Source organism: Gnatocerus cornutus, chromosome 8 (assembly GCF_029298725.1).
Source record: "Gnatocerus cornutus isolate USDA-ARS CGAHR chromosome 8, icGnaCorn1.1, whole genome shotgun sequence".
In the NCBI taxonomy this organism is placed as follows: domain Eukaryota; kingdom Metazoa; phylum Arthropoda; class Insecta; order Coleoptera; family Tenebrionidae; genus Gnatocerus; species Gnatocerus cornutus.
The window spans coordinates 13,355,450-13,380,744 of NC_142240.1; the positions used below are offsets into that span (position 1 = coordinate 13,355,450).

Below are 25,295 nucleotides of genomic sequence, written 5' to 3' on the forward strand. Positions count from 1 at the left end.
ACAAGCTCGCCACTTTTTGACTGCTGTATTATTGGTGAGCTCGTTTATTAGTCCTGCAATAAATTTAACTCTAAGCAAATGATGCTGGAATAACTTCACATGTGTGCCCATTTTCCTTCATACTTATCGTTGCACGACAATATTGTCACGTTCCAACGAAGCTTTTGCATAGCGTCGTCTTCCACAGCCAGTGGTCAGCTATTTGTAAAGTCAGGAATTAATGCGCCTTTATACGGAGATTTGCACGAGTTTATGCGTGCTACATGCAAGGCATAAAGTCTATATCAAGGGTGGAATTCTAAATAAAACTTGGAAAGGTTAAGTCGCTCGATCTGATTCCAGGCTGTGGTAAATGGACGCGAGGCATGTTTCTACCACTCTTGACGTCATTCGCATGAAAATAGAGTTTTTGCATATCAGAGATTGCGACAGGTAGTCGATAAAGTTGATGGGGTCATTGTGGGCCGCGATGGGCCGACTTTTGTGCCTTTATGGGATTATAATATTACGGTTTCCTTTTATGGTGAAACTGAAAGCCGTTTTCCATTCGAATTCAAGCCATTGTTATGCGATGAAAGAGTCGGAAAAATTCCGTGATCAGGAGCGATGAATTTTTAACGAGCTTCGTTCATAAACGGTGGTTTTAGGAAAATTGCAATGTTACTCTTTTTGCGCCCAGTTTTATTTTCTGGTAAACACTAAAATTTTCAAGGGGATTTTCTTGGGTTTTGAATTTTTAATTGCGATTGCGTCACGAACGAACGAGGCAAGGACATGGACTATTTTTACCACAATATCGATCACACATGATTGAAAATCATCAAAGATTCATGAGTTTTATTTGAAAGTGGAATTGGTGGCAACAATAACCTGAAAAAGCGATAATTAGGACGAAAATAATGGCCGTGGAAGCGAGCTGGTGCTCGAAGCTCGTTAAACTGAGACGGAATATCGCCAGTTTGGCATTAAGAGTAATTTGCGACGGAAAGGATTATGAATTCCTTTGCCTCAAAGTAGAAAATAAATTTTCCGTTAGATAATGGGGATCATTTCGATTATAAAATCCTTTGATATTTCATACTTTCCATCGAATGACTCTGTAACGAATTCTCCAAAAACTCGACTCGATAATTTTAAATAAAGAACTCTTAAATCCGTGGATTTGCGCAGAGCAATCAATATATACCGGCGAATACGTGAGACAATATTTGAGTTTCCATTGGCGACGTTTCTCAAGGGCTTCAGCCCTACTTTTGCCAATTTCCATTTTTGCTCTTGTTCGCGCTCTTCTCTCATCGTCACTCGCCACTTCAGACGAAAACAGTACAACTGCTCCATTTTAAAGGAAACGGTTTTGATGTTTGGTCAACTTTCCACAACCGATCGAAGATTACCAAGCGAAACCGATATTTTATCGGGGCAGTCATGTTTGTACGGCTGCCGGCAAATTTAGATGTGCCGTTCCAACATACGGATTTCGTCTGCTTTCAACGACATATTGGAAGAAGTTGAAAATACCACGCTCCAGAACACGTACCAGACGACCCGAGTTTCCTATTTTTAGAAAATTAAAATCTTGCTCTAATCCTCCACTTGTGACAAATGTACGAGAGCCGTTCAAAGGAACAATGTCAGTCCTCAGAAATTTCTCTAATACAGTGTGTAGGAGGGTGAAAGATTTACCCTCGTTCTTAATTTTTTGTATTGATGGTGGAGGAATTCCTCGAGTGCGCAGCGTATCGAGACTCGCTAAGGGTCGTTCTTCCCCGATGTTTTCCCTATTTATTAAGAATAGCGGGTGAATCTGTCGGGTTTAGGAGAGGATTTCCAGCGACGCGACCCAGTAAAATGAGTTTTAATGACGTGTTTATTGTGCGAAATGGTGGAGGAGGAGAACGCGGATAGAATATCCACCACCGCGCCGAGTTTTAAGAGATTATAGCGCAAAGTGATAATTTGGATGAGGCCGGATGAAAAGGAACGCGAGATCGTAACGCCGTGAATAATTCATTTCACCATAAAAGACCGCTTTTGTTGGTAAATATGTCCTGCGCTCCTGGAAAACTCCACGCCTCGGTCATCTCGAATTGATCGAGTCACATGTATAAACGCGGATTAGTGATCCTCTTCTTAAAATGTAAATTTCTGGGTTGAGAGAGCGGCGAAAGATAATTATGCAGTCGGGCGGTGAGCAGCCTTTACACGGCTTCATGGTTTCAAATCCGATTAATCTGTCCTTTGCGCGACACCGGACTCCGTCTGCAGATCGGGAAGTAAGCTCCCGCTGTGCCGGAACTCTACTGAACTTCCAAATTCCAAAAGTGTTGATGCATGTTAGTTGCAGAATTTAATAACAAACTTCACGCGGATTAACTCCGACGACGACGAAGACCAAGCAAAAAACGCAAATAATGAAAACATCAAGGGAGACGCCTGCGTCGGCGCCGGGCCGCACGCTGCGAGAACAAGACACCAACACACATCCAATTGAAATCTATTACCTAAAAAACGAATGAAAAGAAGATTAAAATGCTAATCTTAAGTAAAACATTATTAAAAATGAGGCGGTTTTAGCTTAGAGAAAGAGCCTTTTAAAACCTAAAAATAGAGCGAGCGTCGCCGTCGTACTGAGAAACTTTGCAAGCGTTAACTGAAACAAAAGTTGCGAAGTTACCACTTATAGCTATTTTTAAATAACTTTGAATTGATCAAAAGTCGGAAAATCACGGTTAAAATTTATCATCGCGTTAAATCTTCAATCTGTTGAGGTAAAACTATGAATTATTGTTATTACTATAATTTTGCTGGTGTGAGGCCTGAGGTTATTTATGGCGGGCACTTGAGGAGGCGTCTTTGTCTAGTGGGCGCCTGCACCAACCAGATAACCCAGTAATGAACTCTCGAGATGTGCCGTGGAGCGGCATTCTTGTGCTGATAGCCGTCACCCGACACAAAAAGCGAGTGTCCTTCAAAGACGAATTGTAAAACACCCACCTTTGAGGACTTGATCAGCATTCAACCCCAGTTTTAATTAAGAACCGCAAAAACTCCAAGAGACAGGACGTCAAGCACGTTGAGGCGTTATTAATTCTATGGCGAAAAAGAGACCATCCGCTTGCAATTTATTAAGCAATTAAAGATAGCAGCCCTGCTATTTGCTCAGCTGTAATTTATCATAAAATTTCCACGAGCTCTGTCAATGAGGCCTATATACACCAAAGACCAAGAATCTCCGACTCATTTCGAAGTTAATTAGGCAAAACTTGGAACATTTGATAATTTGCTATGCTTGGCGAGAGGGTAAGCGATAAAATTCCCCATTCTCTCGAGCACGAAGAGAAAGTTTCAACCGCAATTTGCGTAGCTACTACTTGGAAATTTGTTATAAGTTCGCGGCATAAATTAGATTGGTATTTCCTAAAAAATCACGCGAAATAAACGTGCGCTAATTTCCAAAATTTTCATGCAACACATCCCCCCAATATCAGAACCCCAACGCAATAATTAGGGAATCGAAAACTGATTATATAAAGCTTGGATCAGCCTTGTTAAAGTTACAAATGCAGATGGGGTGAGCTCACTGCCTTTGTCAGTTGCACTTCCCTTTTAGTTTAATCGGATAGCTGCCCCGTCAAAGCTATTCATTCGATTCTTATCGCCGCAGTTATATCTGCCAGCCGAACCGATGTGTTTTCTAAAGCCTTATAATCTAATATTATGGAGTCGACTGTTCGATAAATACTCAGAAAAATATAATGCGAAGAGGGGAAAACTCGGGTTGAAAAAATAGAAGCACCACGTTTTCCCACAACTAAATTAAAACAACCCTTCCTAAAACTAATTTTATTCTTGGGTGTCAATCTCCAGCAGTACGATGGTAATTTCGGAGTGTGCCACTCGCTCAGTATCATTCAACTCCATAAGATAAAACCGGCAGAAACAGAAAGAATTTTTTCGAAATTTAACTCGCGTTGATAAAAACTAACATAGAATAATAGCGCCAGTACTTTAGATCAGGTTACACGATATCACGCTACACCAATAAAGTTCCTAAAATATTATTATTAATGTAGCAAGTGCATGATATCGACAGAATTTCGAGTTCACAAAGCAAAAAAAATATTGGTTGAAACATTTGCAATTTAATTTTCATTTGTTTACCTCTACAGGTGTTTATGCATGTACACAGATTAAATTGATCCAATGTAGGTATATTGAAACTGGCAACGTAAAAAATAAAAGTGATTAATGTTTTTTCTAGAAAAAAGTTACATTTCCAACCGGTTCGAGTGTATTTTACAAACATTTTAATTTTTTGATTCGTATGCAAAAAGAGAATGTGGATTACGCCCATTTCACTATTTCATGTTGTTTTATTTCGGAATAGTAAACGATTGATCGACAGAAAAAAACTGACAGTAATGAATGTAGTATTAATCTCCACATGCTGGACTCCAACTCTCCAAAGCTGGAGAAAAGTTCAAAAGCTCAATAAACTAATAACTCCAGTGTTATAAACAGACATTTATGCGGCTAGTTTATTACAGATTAAAAATCTATAAATCACTAATACTTAACGGTAGTTGCCTCCTCATAATTTAACAGAAATAAAATATCTTTAGGAGCGTCCCACCTCGCCATAAACCGTTCGTCCTGCAAGAAAATTGATCTAAAAACGAACGTCCTCTTGAATCAATATCGACCTCCACTAACCCCATTAACCGATACATATTTTATTGCACAGAATATGTCGCAAAAAAAGTGCATTGTTCCAAGACGTCTTATTCTATTCCTCCGCCTGCGGTCACAAATTATATCATCCCCCAATCGATCTCCCCCTCTTTCTAAAATTTGCTATCGATTCCGTAAACCGCAACATTTCCGCCGTCGCGACGTCCACCTCGATTAGATCATTGACTCTGCAGATTTATGCCTGGCATTTATCAACGTCGTGGATTTGGGGGTGCTGGAGGGCACCTGTGGACTTTTGACGTATCGTGACCTGACAGAAGCGCCAGCTAGCGACGGTCTCCGTCGCCTGCAGGAGTTTTATTATCGCCCGGTTCTTCCATTATCTCGACGCTATTATTATCTGTTTCGCTTTATTACCCCGCACTTTCCGGCACCTCTGCTGTGCCGGTAACTAATCTACCGTGATTGCACTCCTGAGAGGCGAAGCACGACGGCGGACGCCTTCCAGTTATTATACGACGTTGCAGACTTGCCGTAGCATATAGATTGGCTCTTCCTGAACTGATTGCTCGACCTGCATCCCTCAAGAGCAGTTGCATGCATTTTACAACGGTGGGATAAGCGCCCTCGCTAGAACTGATAATCTTGAGACTTGGAGGGCGCTAATAACACACTCTTACAAGTTTCAGAGACGATATAAATAACACAAAGAAAAGGCACATCTGCGCTTATGTTTGACGTTCTAATTGTACACAACTATTGTCAGGAGAATGTTGCGGCAGAAGCGGCGATAGCTTAATGGAGCTCCAACCTGAAAAAATATAGATAAGACATTAATTTTATGGGGAACCCATGAGCCATGCGGCGTTCATCTGATAAACATATGACAGAGACTTGATTGGAAAGGGGCTACTTGTGTCTGAATTTATTTAAAGTTTTTCAGTATTTTTCAAAGAACGCTCTTGAAATATAAATCCGGTGTATGATAAATTCCTCCGAAATTGTGATGAAAGCTGTAGGTCCTGAAATATTTATTTAAAAAGTTTTTTATGTGAATTTTCATGTTATCTGGTATATAAAAAATGTCGTCGGTTAGTTCTCATGGAGTGGATATCTTCCCAAATAAATTCTCGAGGCATGTTCGATATTTGAATCTACATGTCCTGATAAAGAAGTTTCCTCGAACAAATAGCATTAATGTAGATGTGGAATGTCGCCCAGAGGAATTCCACCAAAATACATGACGGTTCTTCTCAACCGCTCGACATAATTCAAATTGCTCCTGTAAATCCAAATCAGAATTTTTTCCATAAAGATCAGCGACCTAATTAAAGATCAAAGACCGCTCCAGGATCGATACTCGCAAAAAACTCCCCTGCACCAAGAACAATTACAAGTTAAGCCAAAGAAAGGAGTATCTCCGCCAGGAATCTACACCTCCGAACTCTTCAAGCTAAACAAAAAAGATAACGACGATAGATAGGCGAAATCTTGCCAAGCTTTAACGTCACCGATATGATGCATACTTTATTATTCACGACACCCTTTCAGTAATGAAGGTGAAGTAAATGCATTCGGGCGAAAGACGAGGCCTAAATTGGCTTTTCCTTCCCTTAATCTCTTGCATAATTAAATTTCAAGGTGTCTTACGCACTGACATCAATGACAGGATTTCAATATTTTTCTTTTCACCTCAAGATTTGTTAAAATTTTCATCCTTTGTCTCGTCGCTTCCATCTGCTTACGACTTATTTATTGAGACTCGCAGGATTGGAGTCACGTCCTTCTTTAATTAATTAATTTCTTTGTTTCCTCACCGGAATTTATTCTCGTAATTTTGAGGAAATCACGTGGCACTCATTTGTGCACCTCTCAGTTTCGTACCAGGACCTCCCTTCAAAAATATTTTTAATTCAACAGCATTACCGGTTTAGTCGGAAATAACCCGTTTCCGTTGAACATTTTTAAGTATTTACGGGGTAATCAATAGTTTATGATATTTTAGAACTTTTCACTTTCGTTCAAGACTTTAATTAAGACTATCGTTGCAAGAAAGAATCGACCCGTCCAGAATTAACTTTGAATTGTTCTACATTAAAAATTGACACGATTTTTATATCTGATAAATCTCGCGGTAAAGTTAGAGCGTCGTGAATTTTTCATGATTCTTGAATTATTTAAAATTTAAAAATTGAGGCATTTTAACTAAATCTTTTCGCTTCATTTACTCGACTCAGAAAGGAATAATCAATAATTCGTACTGCTTAGTCATGTATGAAGGTAATTATACGACATGACGAGGTTATTACCCAGATAGCATCTTGCTTTTTATCTGCAATTTACCAGATACAATCTAGAACTTTTGAAAAGAGTTTATTAAACTGTCAGACCTTACAAATCTTTCCAGAGGTATTTGTGGTTGGGAATATTGGTAACCAAATGTATTTTGAATGCAGTGGTTGGAATGGAATTTATTTTGCTTATCTTGATGAATATGTTGAAAATCAGGGTGGTAATGTGCATTCTGCACATGATGGAAAACCCAAAGAAGCTTACTGAATGGGAACAATATGAATTATTAATTTTAGTTCTTTGTGGAAAATTTCTTAAAAAAAATTCTGTACTATCAATAAAACAAAGTCTAAATTTAGACTTGTACTTATTCAATCAATACACCCACTGAAGTTTCAAGCTTTTGCCTTGAAATGAAATTTTTATTTAGACTTTACCTATTTTGGTACATCAACAAACTAAGAATAACCGTAAATGCGTTTTAAAAATGTACGAAAATTTCGTATTTTTGTTTCTATTCCAAATAATAATGCAGGGTTTGTTAATAAAATCGGAATATTTCGTGCTCTGTTGTCGTAAAATAGAACAAAAACGTTGTTTGAATAAAAAGGGAACTATAATCACACAAAAGCGAGCAAGATACAGGTAAATATTCATTCATCAAATTGTTGAGGATATAAAAATTTTATGAATGTCAACCACCGTAAAAATGTAAATAAACTCGGTTTGATGTCGGTATTAAAAGCATGAGTCATATAGTTTTTAATTCTGTGCTTTCTAGTAGTTAGATCGAGTTTATGATTGTCGCCAATTTGGATCATGCCGTGCTAGTTAATATATGGTAAATTGGTATTATGTTATAGCAATTACACCAGCATTTGTGTTATCTCCCCAAATACCAATACACGCATCTAATCAACAAGAATGGTGTTAATTCCATTCGATATAGCCAGCATTAGCGATTCATCCCTCCAGGCCTTTATTGGCAATAGAGATATAAGAATAAGGGCTATAGCGCTCATGCTAGAATTTTTATAAACCTGCATTTGAGGGTTATGCGGGAGGGTGCATGCAAATCCATCGTATGGCATCGAAATGACAATGACTTTCTACCCAAACATGCATGATACATGGAGCTCTCTGCAAACAGCCTGGCAAATGCAGTGTTTGCCGAATCGCTCGTTGAGTGGATGCACAACATTGTTATCCAATCTGGTATCGTGCCCATGGTTGCAATGTTTGTCTTTCCCATCACACGCAACTTGTGCCAGTGACTTTGCCTGATTGATCGGTGAGTTTGATGGAATTGGAGGTAATGAGAACCGGACGCGATTATTTGTTAGGTCGTCCAATCAACGGACCGTTATTTCAATCATTCGATGCGATGGGGCGCGTTCGCCAAATTCGATTAGGCCAAATCGAAACAAACGAGCAATTTATTTCCGAAAGCTATGAGCTAGGTAGACGGTGTCGCGGAATGGAAAATCACAAAAACTTTACAGTCGTAAATGTCAAATGCACTCCTGTGGTTTTTCACTGGGATAAATGGGTGCATTGGACATAGAGGGAGGGAAACCAGAGCGGAAATCAATTTTACCAGCTTCATTTTTAGTGGTAGTCCATCAAAACAATCATTAATTCAAGTCTTACAAGGTAATAGTTGCTCGTGCGGCGGAAGCACTGTGATAACATCGTGGTGGGTGGCACATATTAGTTTATAATAACAGCTTTCTCCCCTTCCCCGTATAAAATTACAAATACTAATTCAATTCCCTCTAATTGGATGTTATTACAATTTGTCCGTAGCCCAGAGCTCCGGATCTAGTTAAGCTGAAAATAAACACGGAAACGTAAAAACCCCGTGCAGCAAGTGGTGCAGTTAGCTTTTCCAGGGTGTCTTTCGTGTAATAACAAAGTGCAGCGGGTTCGTGAGTTCGTGTTTTGACGGCGGCGTTTCATTATTCACAGCCCCTAAGTTGGGTTCGAGCTCATTGTGAACTTCATTCATCTTGATCAGTTTCCAATCTCGCGTCATCGACTACGCCCTCGTCATTCCTATTTTATATATGGATGGGGCCTTAATTTCGTTCGCGACACATGCTCATCATGCCCCAGTTATGTATTATGTGTAGTCACACGTTTTCATTTAGCGACTCCATAAATTATGGGAGGCAGGAGACGGATGGTGAAGACTACCACGTGGGTTTATTGTGCTCCGCCATAATTGATACGTGGACCAGGACCACCCGTGGGTTTTGATAAAACGTGATGGACTCGCGGACATAATGATCGGTTCGGTTGTTTAATCGATTAGATACTCGGTATATTAGAAGCAGCGGGTTGTCGAGCTCTAAGGGCGCAGCTGCGGCGCCGACACGATTATTAAAAACAGCCTGGAGGGCTTCCGTATATGTACTCGGTTTTTAGACGAGATAGAACGCGAAGGATATTAGCGAAAATAACAATAGACTGAAAAACGGAAAAGCCGCGCAAAAACGCGCAAATTCGAAGTGACTTCTTCAAAACATTGCTTTGTGTCAGATAGACGGATGAGCGAAAATAAAATCAAAAAATATCAAGCGACACATTTTTATTCCAACTGTTTAGAAACTAAGATTCTTATCGGAAGATTCAAGCTTCTCCGTTCGTGTAATTAGTTCCGCTCATTTCGAACCGAGGGGAAGAGCCGAAATATATCTACTAGTGAAGAATTTGTGTGCCTAATTAAAAGATAAACAGCTCGTCGACCTCGCCATGAATGGAGATACAGGAAGCTCCGATGTATGTATGCATTGCTTACATTTTAAATGGGATTCTGAACAGCACCGAGTGGTGGACTGGCGATGATTTTAAAAAATTCACATAGTAAACTACATTTTAAAAGAGGACTCGAAACGAATTTTGAATGAAAGGTCGCCACGTCCCGAGGACATTCGTTTTTATTTATGACTTTCCCACCGAAGGAAGAACAGTAAAATTGGGTTTTTTGCTCTGTCATAATCCCTTCGACCCAATAAAATTTAAAAAGGATCCTTTTTATCTAGTTTCATCGATATTCTATGAATATATTCATCTATTAGCTTAAGCCCCTTGAAAATTGTCACGCCTTATCCCAGGATGAAAGTGAAATAAAGCTGAGCGCCCCCAGTAAAAATTTTAAACAGTGCAAATCTTGAGTGCAAAGATACCATTAAGTGTTATCTGACGGGATCCCTTGGGAATCGACCTGGTGCGTTAGGGGAGTGTTTGTGGGGGAGTGAGCCCTTTCAGGACTGCGGTTGCAGGAAGTCGCGTATATCGCGAACTCAGCCCCATCATTGCCCGCCGTCATCTTGCGTTGACGTAAATCGGGAAACCTATAAAGTGACACCCCCAGAACTATAATTTAGGGTCGCGGGACTTCCCCTTTTCCAATATGCTTTATCGCTCATATTATGCGTTTTTTGGGCCATGAAAAGAAAGCGCGCACATGTGATGCCAAGACAATAATCGGATCGAATTCCGGAATTAAAAAGCTCCAGTGGAATGCTGCTTTTGCTGATTTCTGCGAGGTAGACGCGCCGCACAAAGGAGAGGAATTACGAACAATATGATATGATAGAATAGAGACCAAGAGACAACGCAGACCAAAGGATGTCGCTTTTAGATTGTTTTCACGTCACGAGCGTCGCGACGCCTTGAGTTAACCAAGGACGAACACTGATGCCGTAGGGACAACCGAGATATTTGCGGAATGGTTGATGAGATCACCGAGCAGCGTTTGTGCATTAGCGTGTGGAGTTGCGGTGGCAAAAACCGAGAACTGGACGGGGGAAAATGTCTGGATAAAGCCGTCTACGAAATACCGAGAGCAATAAGCCCTTGTTTATGGTTTTACCTGTATTCAAATTAAATTTATAAGTGGGATAATTCCCATGCATGTTCGTTGTTTAAGCGGAATAATTGTCAACCACCCAGCACACAACGACAATTACAAGGGAAATTGTTCAAGTTATTGCAATTTTGCAGGAATAGTTGCTTGCGGCATTGCGACATTATGCAAATACCACACTTCGTAAAATTATAATTTTTATTCGTTACCCGTCACTATTGGGGTAGTTTTGCACCCTTGTTAAACACTAGAATAATTCTGCAATAAAAATTACAGTCAAGGCCGCAAGATTGCGACGACTTGAAACGTATTGTTCAATTTGCTAATATTAGAAAGAAATGGCCGTTCTTGAAAATCCTTGTGGCAAATTTTGTTTACAAACTCAAAAGGAATGCAGCTTTGGGTGCGTAGGGCATCGCGTGAGAGGGTGATAGTCAACATGGCGTCTCGGATGGCCGGAAAGCGGCAGATAGAGACGGCGAAGCTCCGATAAGAAAACTGATAAGGCGGTGATCGGTCTAGAAATATTGCGGAAACGTGGACGTCTGAGTGGGACACACGCAAATCTATGGTATATACGCAGTCGCAGGGGGCTAACATTACTATCACAAAGGGCAACTGGTCTGGGGCACGCGACACGATCTTTATTATGGAAATGTACGATGTCACATCAAATGCAACGACCTGGATCTTCGAAACCTGATACGGGTCCGTTTCTGTAGCTACCACCCTCGGAAATGTGAATGAGACTGTCTCAGGTAATCGTCGCAAGTCTGGAGAAATAAATAACGGTCCCCGCGCCCCCAGATTCCTCATGAATATTTGAAAAGTTTCTGTATTTTTGCCGGAGTACTTTAATTACACATCCTGTTGGCGGTAGGTTGGGAATTTGTACGGCTTTGTTGTGGCGAAACGCACTTCCTCTGTTCACACTTTGATTTCTTGAAGAATGCAAAACAGAGTTATTACTTATTCTTGACACGTCGTTTGTGTTATTTACTGATATAAATCTTTAACACCACGACATAATGATTCATCAATCGAGTTGTCACCGTTTCATGACGAAAAATGTCGCATTGTTCAACGCTGTGTGTTCCTAGAACACCTGAAAACAAAGCTCTTTGAATTTAAACATAATTACGAGTCAGCTGGCTTCGGAACAATCACGAAATTAATAAAGAAACAAAGTGAAATTTAGCGGTGCAAGACACGCCACCGCGCTCTTGAAAAATTAATGGACCATCCTCTGACAACGCCTTAATTCCAAGTCCTACAAATTGTTAACTCGTACAGCTGTTCGAGTGATGTTGCACGCCAAGACGCGGACATCAAATATTTAACCACGTAGAGACCTCAACAGATTTCAGACCGTTCACCGGAATATGCGCCGTCTCCTTTCAACTAAGGATTCGGAGGCAACGGTTATTTAAACCGACCGAGCTTTTGTTCTTGTAATTTATATAACCGCAAGTTCTGTACACAAAGAAATATTAACCTGAGAGGTACGTAACGGCGTGTTCCTTAATGTTATTTCCTTTCTCGTAAATTTCCTTCTGACGGAAAAAAAAGATGACGCTAAACCCACACAAAAATGACATCCACAACTGAGCACTCGAGGATTCTTCGGATCTAGTAGAGGGTCAGTCTACGAGGGGATGCACTAAAGTGATGTTATGTGCTTGAAGCAATTGAATGTCCACGGAAAGAACATGAAAATAAAATACTAATGGAAACGACTGAAGCGGAAGGCGGAAGAAACAATCCAGATTTTCCTCAGTAAGAAGCTGGAGGGCTTAGAATTAACATCTATTTTGTTTGAAGGATTCTACGGGGTGTGTTGTAAGTCGCGAATAAACCACGACCTAGATCTGAATATCTAGATATTGCATTCATGTATTATTTCTCATGCTTGGACTGAATGCAGATACGAATCTCTTTTATTTTTATCCTCGTGACATGTATATTATTTCCATCCACAAAGGATCATAACTTCACGTCTTGGAAGGCTTCCAAATGAAATTTGATACTCTTTGGTCACACCCCATTGAAATTATAAAAACTAATGAGACGTTCCAATCTTCACCGTGCACGCTCGTGGACAAGCAATTGCTGCCACATTAAAAAAACATTATGTTGTAGGAACAACTAACAAGAACAAGACAGATGGTATGTTGAACGGTGGTTAATTTTATTACCATTTTCCATCACACGGTAATATGCCAATAAAATGTCCACTAAACTTACTTAGTGAAACAATGACAGTTTATGGCTGTCGTAAACGAGGTCCTTTGTTCATCCAACACGTAGAAATTTTTTCGTTATTTTTATTCTCACTAAACCACGAAGCTATTTGATATATCTACCTGTTTATTTTGACATAACAAAGTTATCAACTGGGGTCGAGAGTATCACCGTTAAATTATTTCGTTTTTTTCGGAGTTAATTGCAACACGAATGGAATGCTATTTAAATTTTTTCTGTGGATCCTTTCAACTATAAAATGAGTGAAAGAGGTGCCCATCACAATCTTGCAGATCCTGGTCGTGATGATGAATACTGAGGATATTAAGTTTCTCTGCACTACCTGGCACTACAATAGGATGTTACGTAGTTTGGATTTATTTCCAAATGTAAAATAAACCCATGGATCCTCTTACATCGCCTTTCCTGTTTTTATCACAAGATCACACTGAACCGGCTCCTTGATTTTTGGTTTCCGTGAAACTCGTTTAAAAGTTTCATGTAATCTTGTTTTTTAAGTAAAACCGATCGATGAGGAGATAATTCGGTTGCACGTCAATTAGAGTGTAAATGTTGTAATTATTATTATTAATACGTCCAACCTGTAATAAATTTCAGCACGCACAAACGTGAGATGTAATTGATACGTATTATTTCATAATGAAAGTTCTCCATGTTGTATAACGCGTGTTAATAAACTGAATTAAAATATAGATAGACATCTTGGTATTAATCGGTGAAATCCCCGTTCTCAATTTCCTTCACTCGGCTAATTAAAATTGAGTAGTTGGTTTTTTAGTTGTTCCGTGTTGTTCAAGTACTGAAGTTTGTTGAAAATAGGTTTAATGGGAGGGCTGGATATGTTTGCCGACGACGAACGCACTAGAAACTTTAAAAACTCCAGCGAGCTACTCGTTGGAAATAGTAATTTCATTAGTTCGGATTTCCATCCCCTATGCAAGTCTCTAATTAAAACAACAATAGAATTCTTGAAGAAACGACGAGGAATATTTTAATAGAGTACCTTAAGAAAGTTTGTCGGGATGAATGGGAGAGATTTTAATTGAAATTCGGTCTCTCATTATTGCTCCTCAAATCAGGAACTTGGCAAGACCAGTTGGAGTGGCAAAAAAGAAAGGGAATTGTTGAAAAGTTCCACATTTCGAGTTTACAGAGTTCTTTACTTAGATATGAAACTTTAATTGGAAATGACCTACGAAGTTGAAGGATGGAAATTGCATAACATGTTCTTTAGAAAATCGATAAAGTCGCTTGTTTTCTCATGTGGGGCTCTTACATTTTCTTATCGCAATTTAAATGTGGCGAAAACATATTTCATATTTATTGAGAATGTTTAAACGATGAAATATTTATTGAACGCGAACTCACGTAAAGTAGATAAAAATGCAAAATACCCGCTGTTAGCATTATAAAAGTTTCTTCATAGAAAATACGCTTTTCTTTTACATGGTAATGAGGTTGTCAAGACAGGAAACCCACACTATCTCTTGCAATAATACAGATGTCTATCTATAAATTTTAAAACACGGAAACGTCGCATCGATATTCGAAATTTAAATAAGCTCCACTCAGTCAAGACTGAACGGCACTGGCGAAACAGACCTTTTTCTCCGGTATCTACCGAACCGAGTCAAATTTCAAGAAGTTTACAATAACGTCAGCCCGTCACTAATGGCTTGAAATGTTTAAAGTGGCCCTATGGGTCCCCTTCACCTTGTAGGATATTGTAGTCGAGTACAATGTATTGTTATCTTAATCCCCTTAAAAGATCAGTTTTGACCTGAGCCCGGGCGGTGGTAGTCTTGCAACAGCCGTCATCGTGTGCACGAGCAAAAAAATAATCACGGCTACTAATTTTCTTTCAGGTTGTCTGCTGGACGGCGCTCCACGTCCACCAGATGTTCCACCTCGGAACCCCACCATGAATCGGTTAAATGGGCGCCTAGCCACGGCTCCACCAGCCGATCCCACTCAAGATTTCGAACCCTCTTGTCTCGTGCGGACGCCTTCCGGAAATGTGTACATACCATCGGGAACGCTAAGTGAGTTCTTCAGTTTTATTGTTCTTTAAAGTAGTTAAAAATTGACGTGTTGAGTGATGTAGTGCCGTTCTTGCGGAGTCTAATAATATTGTTCCCAGGAGTTATCAGTGCAAATAGAATTATCGGTTTTGACGATTGTAGCCTCAATCAGCCCTAATTTGTTGATCTAAATTGTTTACTGTTGCGAAGTCGCTCGGGGCCGTTGACGAATCGAAAAATGTCGTTGTAACATTACCGCGTAAATAAACTTATTGGGCAATAATAAACATTTCGTGTCTTACTACTCCACTTGTGAATAAAAGTAAACATTCCTGAATACATAAACAGAATAACTCGGAGCTCTGTTAGACTCGAAACCGCCTTTGCGGGAATTCGCCTCGAAATTATAGCGTGCTAGTGGGTAATTACGGACTTTGCACTTTTCTGACAATCACGGTAATCAAGCAACGAAATTATTTTTGTATGCAGATCACCCCAAGAACTCGACGATCGACTACAAGTCCAATTCGTCGTGCAGCAGCCCGTCAAAAGACATGAAGAATTCGGACAGATGCGGCATCCCATATGGTGCCCAGGTACCTGTCCTACCCGTCCGAAATAATCTACGCCGCCCCAATTCGAGTCATTTCCCCCAAGCTAGCCGATTTCATTTTAGAAAAGGTATAGCTTCAAAATGCACGTGGAAATGTACGGCTATTGTGTGCATCATGTTGTTGGTCGTTTTGACAGCTGCACTCACATACATCTCAGGTAAGCCGCATATTTACCCAAAAGAATAAATCGCAAACTAAATTTATATCGACAGCGTCGAGCGTACTGAATTGGTCATATCAAACCGCAAAACCCTGTTCAGTGTTGGTCGGAGAAAACACTCAGTTTGTGCCACCGTCGAAAACTGCCACCTCCGAGACTAACTTGTCGACGTCGAGTAGGCCGAAGACGTCTTCTGCTGGAGGTAATTTTCTTGCACTTGTCTATTCTCGAAAACGTAGACAAGTACATAACCCACCACCGCATGCTTTTGTGTTGTCAAATACCACCTCCGACTCGACTGTCAATTTCCCCAGTTTGAGCACCACCGAGCATGATATAGATAGAGAGCATGCTAGTACCCTTGAACCTTTGCATGACATTACAAACGTCACCGACATCGGGACTAATAGCCCGCCGACCGAAATGAGTCGCACTCAAATTCAGAAAAACGAGAACATATCAACCACAGCACCGCCCGACGTCGAAGTACCGAAAGAAGTAATCGACGAACAGACCACCACCGAACCCACGGACGATAATTACCAGTTTGAGGCATCGGACGAAAACCACAGTTTCTTGGAAACATCTCAACTACAGGATGACCCAGAGTCATTCTTCTCGAACCTCGACCTCGACGCCGAAATCGAAGACCAAACCTCCGAAGAAATCAAAACAAAAGCTCGCGACGATCCCGTCTATTCTTACGACCGCCAAGACGAAGTAGAGATCGTAAAACTAAATAACGAACCCTTTTCGACGACCATGAAATCGAAAACGAATTATTCGATTCCGCACGATAAAAACGGCGATTCGAAAGAATTGACCGACTCTAATTTATCCGCGCTGCCGAATCCCGGTGTAGATTTACCCATGAAACAACCGGTAAATTTTAACGACCCTTTATTGCTGCATGAATTGCGTAACGCCACTAACACGGTCACTAAGCAATTTGAAGCGAAGGAATTAAGCCAGAATCCAAAAATCAAAGTGATTGAAGTCCCTCCCGTGTCTTCTTTCGGCCCGACTTCCTCGAAAAGGGTTTTAGTTAACGTGACTATAGCCACCGATCCCGATTCTAACAACCCCCACGCCGCTCAGTCTGTTTACGTGCTGTCTGTGTCCGTGCCAACCGACGATGGCGTTAACCAAGCCACTAACAGCGATATTAAGCACAGCTTTCAAAAAGAAGAGGGTGATAAAAGAACCACCCAAACGCCCATCGATGCAGAAAAACGCGAAGGGCCTTGGGGTGGAGCGTGTGAATGTTCATGTCCATGTATGGATGCATCAAATGAATTTACAGATACTAACAATAACACGGATTACGACTACAGAGACGATGTGTTAGCGAGTAATGCGAATGCTACTAGTACATCTTCTCCGGATTTCCAGAGCAGTGAAGCTTCTTCGGTGTCTGATTTAACAGACACGACCGAAGCTTCCGAGACTTGGACTCCGACGCTTTGTCCAGAAGTTACCACCAAATTACCTCCGCCACCTACAATACTGATACTCGAAGGTAGGGCAGCGTCGATAGCCAACAAGCTTAGCAAATTAACAGCTAAGCGCAACGAGACTACACCCTAACATTTTGCATGTCTCTTCTTTCACCCGTCCTAAGTGTTGTATCAAAGTAGAGTTGAGCTCACACTTTGTCAAAGCTTTAGCCGCTTGTAATTTACGCAGTAGCTTCAAACTAGCTTAGTCTTACACAATTTTAATGTTACAATTAATAGGTGCTCGTACATTCCCCGCACAATCATTTCCACCGGATGGGACCACGTTCTCCCAAATATCGTTAGGGCAAAGACTTTCGAAGGAAATTCCGCCTTACGGTTACTGGAACATGCAATTCTATCAATCCGAAGCGGCTTACGTCAGATTCGATTACAATATACCGAGAGGGGCGAGTATAGGTGTTTATGCTCGTCGCAACGCCCTTCCGACGCACACCCAGTACCACATACTTGAAGTTCTTAGCGGATTTAAGGCGAGAACCACAAGGGCGTCACACGTGAGTCGAAAATCCCTGTTTGTCATTCAAAGAATAACGCGCTCTTTTAGTCATCGGTGAAGAAAGAAGTGACTCATTACATGGAACAAGGTCATTGGTTCTTGTCTTTGTACAACGATGACGGGGATCCACAAGAGGTGGCTTTTGTGGCGGTCGTCGCTGATGACATGACTCACAATTGCCCTAACGGTTGTAGCGGCAAAGGAGAATGTCTTATGGGACATTGTCAATGCAACCCCGGCTTCGGGGGCGATGACTGCAGCGACAGTGAGTATTTTTCTGTGAATGCAAAAATCACGCGACTAACAGCTCGAGCTTAAGCATGATCGAATGTATTTCTGTCAGGTGTTTGCCCCGTCCTATGCAGTCAACGGGGTGAATACATCAATGGTGAATGCCAATGCAATCCCGGCTGGAAAGGGAAAGAATGTCAACTAAGGCATGATGAATGCGAAGTGCCTGACTGTAATGGTCACGGACACTGTGCTAACGGAAAATGCAATTGCATAAGGGGTTATAAGGGCAAATTTTGCGAAGAGGGTAAGACGGTAAAACGATTCTAAATTGCAGGCTTTTACATTGGCAATTTTTCCTCAGTCGACTGTCCACATCCCACATGTTCAGCCCACGGATATTGCGTCGAAGGTACGTGCTTGTGCAAGAAAGGATGGAAAGGGCCAGACTGCAGCCAAATGGACAAAGATGCCCTTCAATGCCTCCCAGACTGTTCCGGTCACGGAACGTTCGACCTGGATACGCAGACGTGCACCTGTGAACCCAGGTGGTCAGGTGAAGACTGTTCCAGAGGTAACTAAATCAATAGCGTCACGAACGAAACTACAATTATTCATTCCAGAGCTGTGCGATCTGGATTGCGGGAACCACGGACATTGCGTGTCTGACTCGTGCCAGTGCGATCCCGGCTGGTCTGGAGAGTTCTGTAATTTGAAACAATGCGATCCTAGATGTAATGAACACGGTCAGTGCAAGAACGGCACTTGCTTGTGCGTCACGGGATGGAACGGAAAACACTGTACCATGGAGGGCTGCCCCAACAGTTGTTCCTCCCACGGACAATGTCGCTTCAACACCGATTCCATGTGGGAATGCCGCTGCGACAACGGTTGGGACGGACCCGATTGTAGTATTTTGCTCGAACAAAATTGTAACGACGGACGCGATAATGATAAAGGTAATGATCTACGGGTTTTATCAGTCACTCTATAATTGTGTCGGTAGATGGATTAGTCGACTGCGAAGATCCTGAGTGCTGCTCGAATCGTCTCTGCGGAAGTAGTCAGCTGTGCGTCTCGTCTCCTAAACCCATCGACATATTACTGAGAAAGCAACCTCCGGCAATCACCGCTTCTTTCTTCGAGAGAATGAAATTTTTGATTGATGAAGGCAGCTTGCAGAACTACGCAAGACCAGAGACATTCAATGAGAGGTATGTGAAGCAAATGTGATTTTATTCGATTTTCTACACCTCTGGTGTGGGTGTTTTTCAATGTGTTTTCTCAATAACATGTTTGATGTGCCCTTGTTAAATGTAAGAAGTTTTTCTCTAGACGCATTGTTGTGCCCCATGTGATATTCACTTCCTTTTTGTGTCATTTAATTGATTTAAAATTCACTGATTTTGTTTTTACGTGCTTTATTGTACCGAACTCTAGAGCTCATTAACAAAACGCAACATGCAAACAACTTCTTGTTAGCCGGTACATCAACCTAAATTAACCAAACAAAAATTAAGTCTAAATTGATTTGTTAACGATTTGGCTTTCTTTTTATTCCTGCTGCTCAGTATATTTTGGAATCACTTCAACACAAGGTAAGGCTAATTGTAGCCGTAATAACAAACTCTAGCTAACATACGTAGATCCTTTTTAGGTGTAGTACTTGTGCCTGGTTGATTTTCATTTAAAAAATCCACTTGTGTTCGTGAACTTTTAGTTAAGCTTTTATCTTTTTGTGCTGTTGGCCTTTTCTCTTATTTTTGCGCGTCCATTGAAACAATTGTCTCTTTAGCCGGTCCGCCGTCGTTCGAGGACGCGTTATAACCCAAATGGGCACAGGCTTGATGGGCGTCCGTGTCAGCACCAGCACTCCTTTAGAAGGTTTCACTCTTACTAGAGATGACGGATGGTTCGACCTCTTAGTGAACGGAGGCGGAGCTGTCACTTTACAATTCGGACGTTCTCCGTTCCGCCCCCAGACCCACATAGTTTTTGTCCCGTGGAACGAAGTCGTCATCATCGACAACGTCGTTATGACTTTAGGAGAAGAAAAAGCGATCTCTGCACTCCCTCAACCATGCTCTGCCCACGACTTCGACACTATGAAACCTGTGGTTTTAGCCACGTGGAAGCATGGTTTTCAAGGAGCGTGCCCTGACCGCAGTGCTATATTAGCCGAGTCGCAAGTTGTCCAAGAGAGTCTCCAAATCCCCGGAACTGGCTTGAATTTGGTTTACCACAGTTCCAGAGCTGCCGGGTATCTCTCAACGATACAGCTGCAGCTGACGCCGGAAACTATACCGCCGACTTTAAATTTGATCCATCTCAGAATTACCATTGAGGGTATCTTGTTCGAGAAGACATTCGAAGCGGATCCGGTGATCAAGTTTACGTACGCGTGGAACAGACTTAACGTGTACAGACAAAGAGTGTATGGAGTGACGACGGCTATTGTTAAAGTTGGGTATGAGTACAGCGACTGCAAGACTATCATCTGGGACGTTCAGACCACGAAATTGAGCGGACATGATATGAGCATTTCGGAAGTTGGCGGCTGGAACCTCGACATTCATCATAGATACAATTTCCACGAAGGTGAGTGCGAATTTAATAAACAAAAACATCAAAGGTTCGGGCGGGATTTACAACTTTGGGGTTTGCAGGTATTTTGCAAAAAGGCGACGGCTCTAACATTTATCTCAAGCATAAGCCAAGAGTTATCTTAACCACAATGGGAGACGGCCACCAGAGACCGCTAGACTGCAATGACTGCGAGGGACAAGCCTCCAAGCAAAGATTGTTGGCTCCCGTCGCTCTTGCAGCCGCCCCCGACGGTTCAATCTTTGTCGGAGACTTTAATTTAGTTAGAAAAATTTTAACGGATGGTAGAGTGCGTACCGTAGTTAGATTAAAGTAAGTTCGTTTATTTTCTCGAGGTAAAAATACTAATAAGTTAATTTTCAGTGCGACTAGAGTTTCCTATCGTTATCACATGGCACTGAGCCCCCTTGACGGCACTTTGTACATCTCAGACCCCGAATCGCACCAAATAATCCGTGTTCGCAATACCGATGACTACAGCGATCCCGACCATAATTGGGAAACCGTCGTCGGTTCCGGCGAACGTTGTCTTCCAGGAGATGAGGCTCATTGTGGCGACGGTGCGTTAGCACGTGACGCCAAGTTAGCCTACCCGAAAGGTGTAGCAGTGTCGAACGATAACGTTTTATACTTTGCGGATGGAACCAACATCCGCATGGTCGATAGAGACGGTATTGTGACTACCGTGATCGGAAATCACATGCACAAGTCTCATTGGAAGCCGTTGCCTTGTGAAGGCACCCTAACAATCGAAGAGGTTCATCTGCGATGGCCCACAGAGCTCGCGATAAATCCTTTGGACAATACTCTACACATTATCGACGATCATATGATCCTGCAGCTCACTCTCGATGGTCGCGTGAAAGTCGTGGCAGGAAGACCTCTTCATTGCGCTTCTCCAGCGAGTGGTTACGACATCGAATTAGCAACACATGCTACTCTTGTGATGCCACAAAGTTTGGCTTTCAGCTCGGCTGGAGATTTGTACATTGCTGAAAGCGATTCCCAGAGAATTAATCGCATTCGAGTGATCGGTACTGATGGCAAGATCGGTCCTTATGCTGGAGCAGAATCCAAATGTAATTGTCTTGAACGGGGATGCGATTGTTTCGAAGCGGAACACTACTTAGCATCGAATTCCAAGTTTAATACAATTTCAGCTGTTACTGTTAGTCCTGACGGCCACGTCCACATCGGCGATCAAGCCAATTACAGGATAAGATCGGTAATGGCGAGTATACCAGACGCTAGCATTTCTCGAGAATACGAAATCTACTCACCGGAGACGCAAGAAATTTATATTTTCAATCGATTCGGTCAACATATAGCAACAAAAAATATACTAACTGGCGAGACGAGTTACGTGTTTACTTACAACGTCAACACGAGCAACGGAAAATTGAGCACGGTGACTGACGCGGCGGGAAATAAAGTTTTCTTATTGCGAGACTACTCCAGTCAAGTGAACTCGATCGAGAACACTAAAGGACAAAAATGCAGATTGAGAATGTCCAGGATGAGAATGCTGCACGAACTAAGCACTCCCGATAATTACAATGTTACGTTCGACTACCATGGTCCCACGGGATTGCTGAAAACTAAATTAGACAGCAGTGGAAGAAGTTACGTCTACAATTACGACGAGTTCGGAAGACTGACATCGGCCGTGACACCGACAGGAAAAGTGATAAGTTTGTCGTTCGATCTCAGCTTGAAAGGCGCCACCGTGAAAGTGGGTCAAAATAATAAGAAACCCATCTCGATGTTGATCAAAGGATCCAGCGTGTCGACAAAAGTAGGAGACGCCGAGAACAAAATCATATTGTTAGCTGACGGCAGCGTCGCAAGTAATACGCCTTGGTCGCACAACGTCAACACTGATACCGTGCCTTACAATATCCTCGCCGACAAGGAACCTCTTCTCGGAGAAAGTTATCCTGTACCGGCTAAACAGCGAACGGAAATAGGCGGAGATCTCGCCAATCGGTTTGAATGGCGGTATTTCGTCAGACCGAACCAGAATAAAGGCAAGAGTTCGAGTCCCAAGACTATCTCGAAAGTAGGCCGCAAGTTGCGCGTTAACGGCGAAAACTTACTCACATTAGAATACGACAGAGATACGGCTTCGATTTCCGTTTTCATGGACGATAAAGTTGAACTCCTCAATGTGACTTACGATCAATCGGCTAGACCGGTCAAATGGGGACCTAGAAACGGGATTTTTGCAGAAGTTGAACTGGAATACGACAGATTTAGTCGACTCAGTAACTGGAAATGGGGAGATTTGAGCGAAAGTTACGGTTTCGACCGCGCTGGGAGACTGTTCGAAATCAAATACGGTGACGGATCGTCGCTGGTGTACGCCTTCAAAGACATGTTCAGTAGTTTGGTAAGTTAATTAAACTAGCCCCCACAGTGTGTTTTAACGTTAACTTTCCAGCCGTTGAAAGTCACCACTCCGAGGGGCTCTGATTACCTCCTCCAGTACGACGAAGCAGGCGCTCTTCAATCGTTGACCACACCAAGGGGTCATATCCACACCTTCTCCCTTCAAACCTCGCTCGGTTTCTTCAAATACCAGTACTTTTCACCTATGAACCGCCACCCATACGAAATCATTTACAACGATGATGGACAAATCTTAGCCAAAGTGTACCCTCACCAATCAGGCAGAGTATCGTACGTCTACGACGCTGCCGGTAAACTGGAGACCAGTTTAGCTGGAATGAGTTCAACTCAATATGTGTACCACGAAACCTCCAGTCTTGTCAAAAGCATAGAAATCGTGGAACCCAACTTTGAGTTGAAACAAGAATATAAATATCACGCTGGAATTCTTAAAGACGAGAAGCTCAAATTCAACAGCAAGAGCGGTCTAGATAACGCTCATTACAAGTACCAATATGACGGCAATGCGCGTCTCTCGGGAATCGACGTTGACATCAACGGCAAAGAACTGCCACAGTTAAGACTAAAATATAACCAGAATCTCGGAATTCTTGAAGGCATTAGTGACTTGAGAGTGTATAGAAACACTTTCAACAGGTCGGTGATGCAAGACACTAGTAAACAGTTCTTTACGATAACAGACTTTGATGATCGCGGTCGAATCAAATCAATCCTCATCAATATAAAGTCGTTCGACGTGTTTAGACTCGAAGTTGAATACGACACTCGTAACCGAATCAAACTACACAAGTTGTTAGTCGGAAGAACTCAATTCATGGACCGTATCTCATACAACTCCGACGGCCACGTATTGGAAGTCGTAGGCACAAGCAACTGGAAATACGTCTACGATGAGAATGGTAACATAATCGGAGTGATAAAAGAAAAGGAAAAGATCTCTTTGGGTTATGATAGTGGTGACAGGGTTGTTCAATACGGCGATGTCGAGTTCAACAGTTATGATAACCGCGGGTTTGTGGTGCGTAGAGGGGAACAAAAATACAGATACAATTCAAGAGGTCTTTTGATTCACGCATTTGAAAGGGACAAATTCCAAACGTGGTATTATTACGACGACAGAGGTCGTTTGATTTCATGGAACGACGATAAAGGCAACGTCACTCAATATCTCTATTCCAATCCGAGTACTCCAGATTTAGTGACACATTTACATTTTCCAAAGACCGGACGCACCTTCCGCTTCTTGTACGACTCCCGCAACGTTATAATAACAGTGGAGACTTCGGAACAACGGTTTTACGTTGCAGCGGACCAAAACGGCTCGCCTTTAGCCTTGTTCGATATTAATGCTAATCTGATCAAAGAAATCAGACGGACGCCTTCTGGAAGCGTAATTCTGGATACAAATCCCGATTTCTACCTACCGGTGGATTTCCACGGGGGAATTTTAGATCCGAATACCAAACTAGTTTATATTAATAAGAGATTATACGATCCGGTGGTTGGACAGTGGATGACCCCCGCTTGGGAACAGTTGGCAACGAAACTAACGACTCCAACTGACGTGTTCATTTATCGCTTCAACAATAACGACCCCATTAATTCCAAATCAACTATTGATTATATGACGAATTTAAATAGTTGGTTGCGACTGTATGGATACGATATGAAAAACATGCTCGGCTCGGAATATATTACCAAAATGATCTATCGACCACAAGCCACCATCACCTCGCCGCAGCTAGCACCAGACTTTGGAGTCATATCCGGTCTTCAATGCATTGTGGAAAAAGTAAGTAACAAAGCACGCTTTTAAACGTCTAAAATAGCGAGAAAGATTATTGTACCTGTCTTCATAATAACAAGTTATGAAACTTTTTCACAATGGAAAAACATGAGCATAATAAAACTTTACTGTTTGCCATTTTCATAAAAAGGAAATTGCATGTTTTCTCGCGTTTTACCTAAAATTTTCCAACAATAAGTCCGGTTGCTTCATTGTACTAATTTTCCAATTCGATAAAAACGAAAATCACATTGCCGCAATAGAAAATAATTATCATATCCATCGTTTTCCGGTTATTAATTAGTAATTACATCTATTTAATAAGGCTTAGAAAATA

At 41.7% G+C, this 25,295-nt stretch overlaps 1 protein-coding gene across 3 annotated transcripts in view; it reads left to right on the forward strand.

Moving 5' to 3' along the window:
- Ten-m (teneurin transmembrane protein Ten-m) overlaps window positions 1-25,295 on the forward strand; it is a 113,556-nt gene that overhangs the window by 86,210 nt on the left and 2,051 nt on the right. The window contains exons 4-17 of one of the 3 annotated variants that reach the window (XM_088043982.1): window positions 14,983-15,159; window positions 15,628-15,909; window positions 15,965-17,431; window positions 17,649-17,926; window positions 17,977-18,193; window positions 18,272-18,466; window positions 18,524-18,733; window positions 18,783-19,118; window positions 19,166-19,373; window positions 19,731-19,757; window positions 19,955-20,757; window positions 20,826-21,075; window positions 21,127-23,152; window positions 23,204-24,964. In XM_088043982.1, coding sequence (XP_087900108.1) covers window positions 14,983-15,159; window positions 15,628-15,909; window positions 15,965-17,431; window positions 17,649-17,926; window positions 17,977-18,193; window positions 18,272-18,466; window positions 18,524-18,733; window positions 18,783-19,118; window positions 19,166-19,373; window positions 19,731-19,757; window positions 19,955-20,757; window positions 20,826-21,075; window positions 21,127-23,152; window positions 23,204-24,964 — 8,237 coding nt within the window. The remainder of the gene's footprint in view (window positions 1-14,982; window positions 15,160-15,627; window positions 15,910-15,964; window positions 17,432-17,648; window positions 17,927-17,976; window positions 18,194-18,271; window positions 18,467-18,523; window positions 18,734-18,782; window positions 19,119-19,165; window positions 19,374-19,730; window positions 19,758-19,954; window positions 20,758-20,825; window positions 21,076-21,126; window positions 23,153-23,203; window positions 24,965-25,295) is intronic. The other 2 variants (XM_088043984.1, XM_088043983.1) reach the window with 2 other exon arrangements.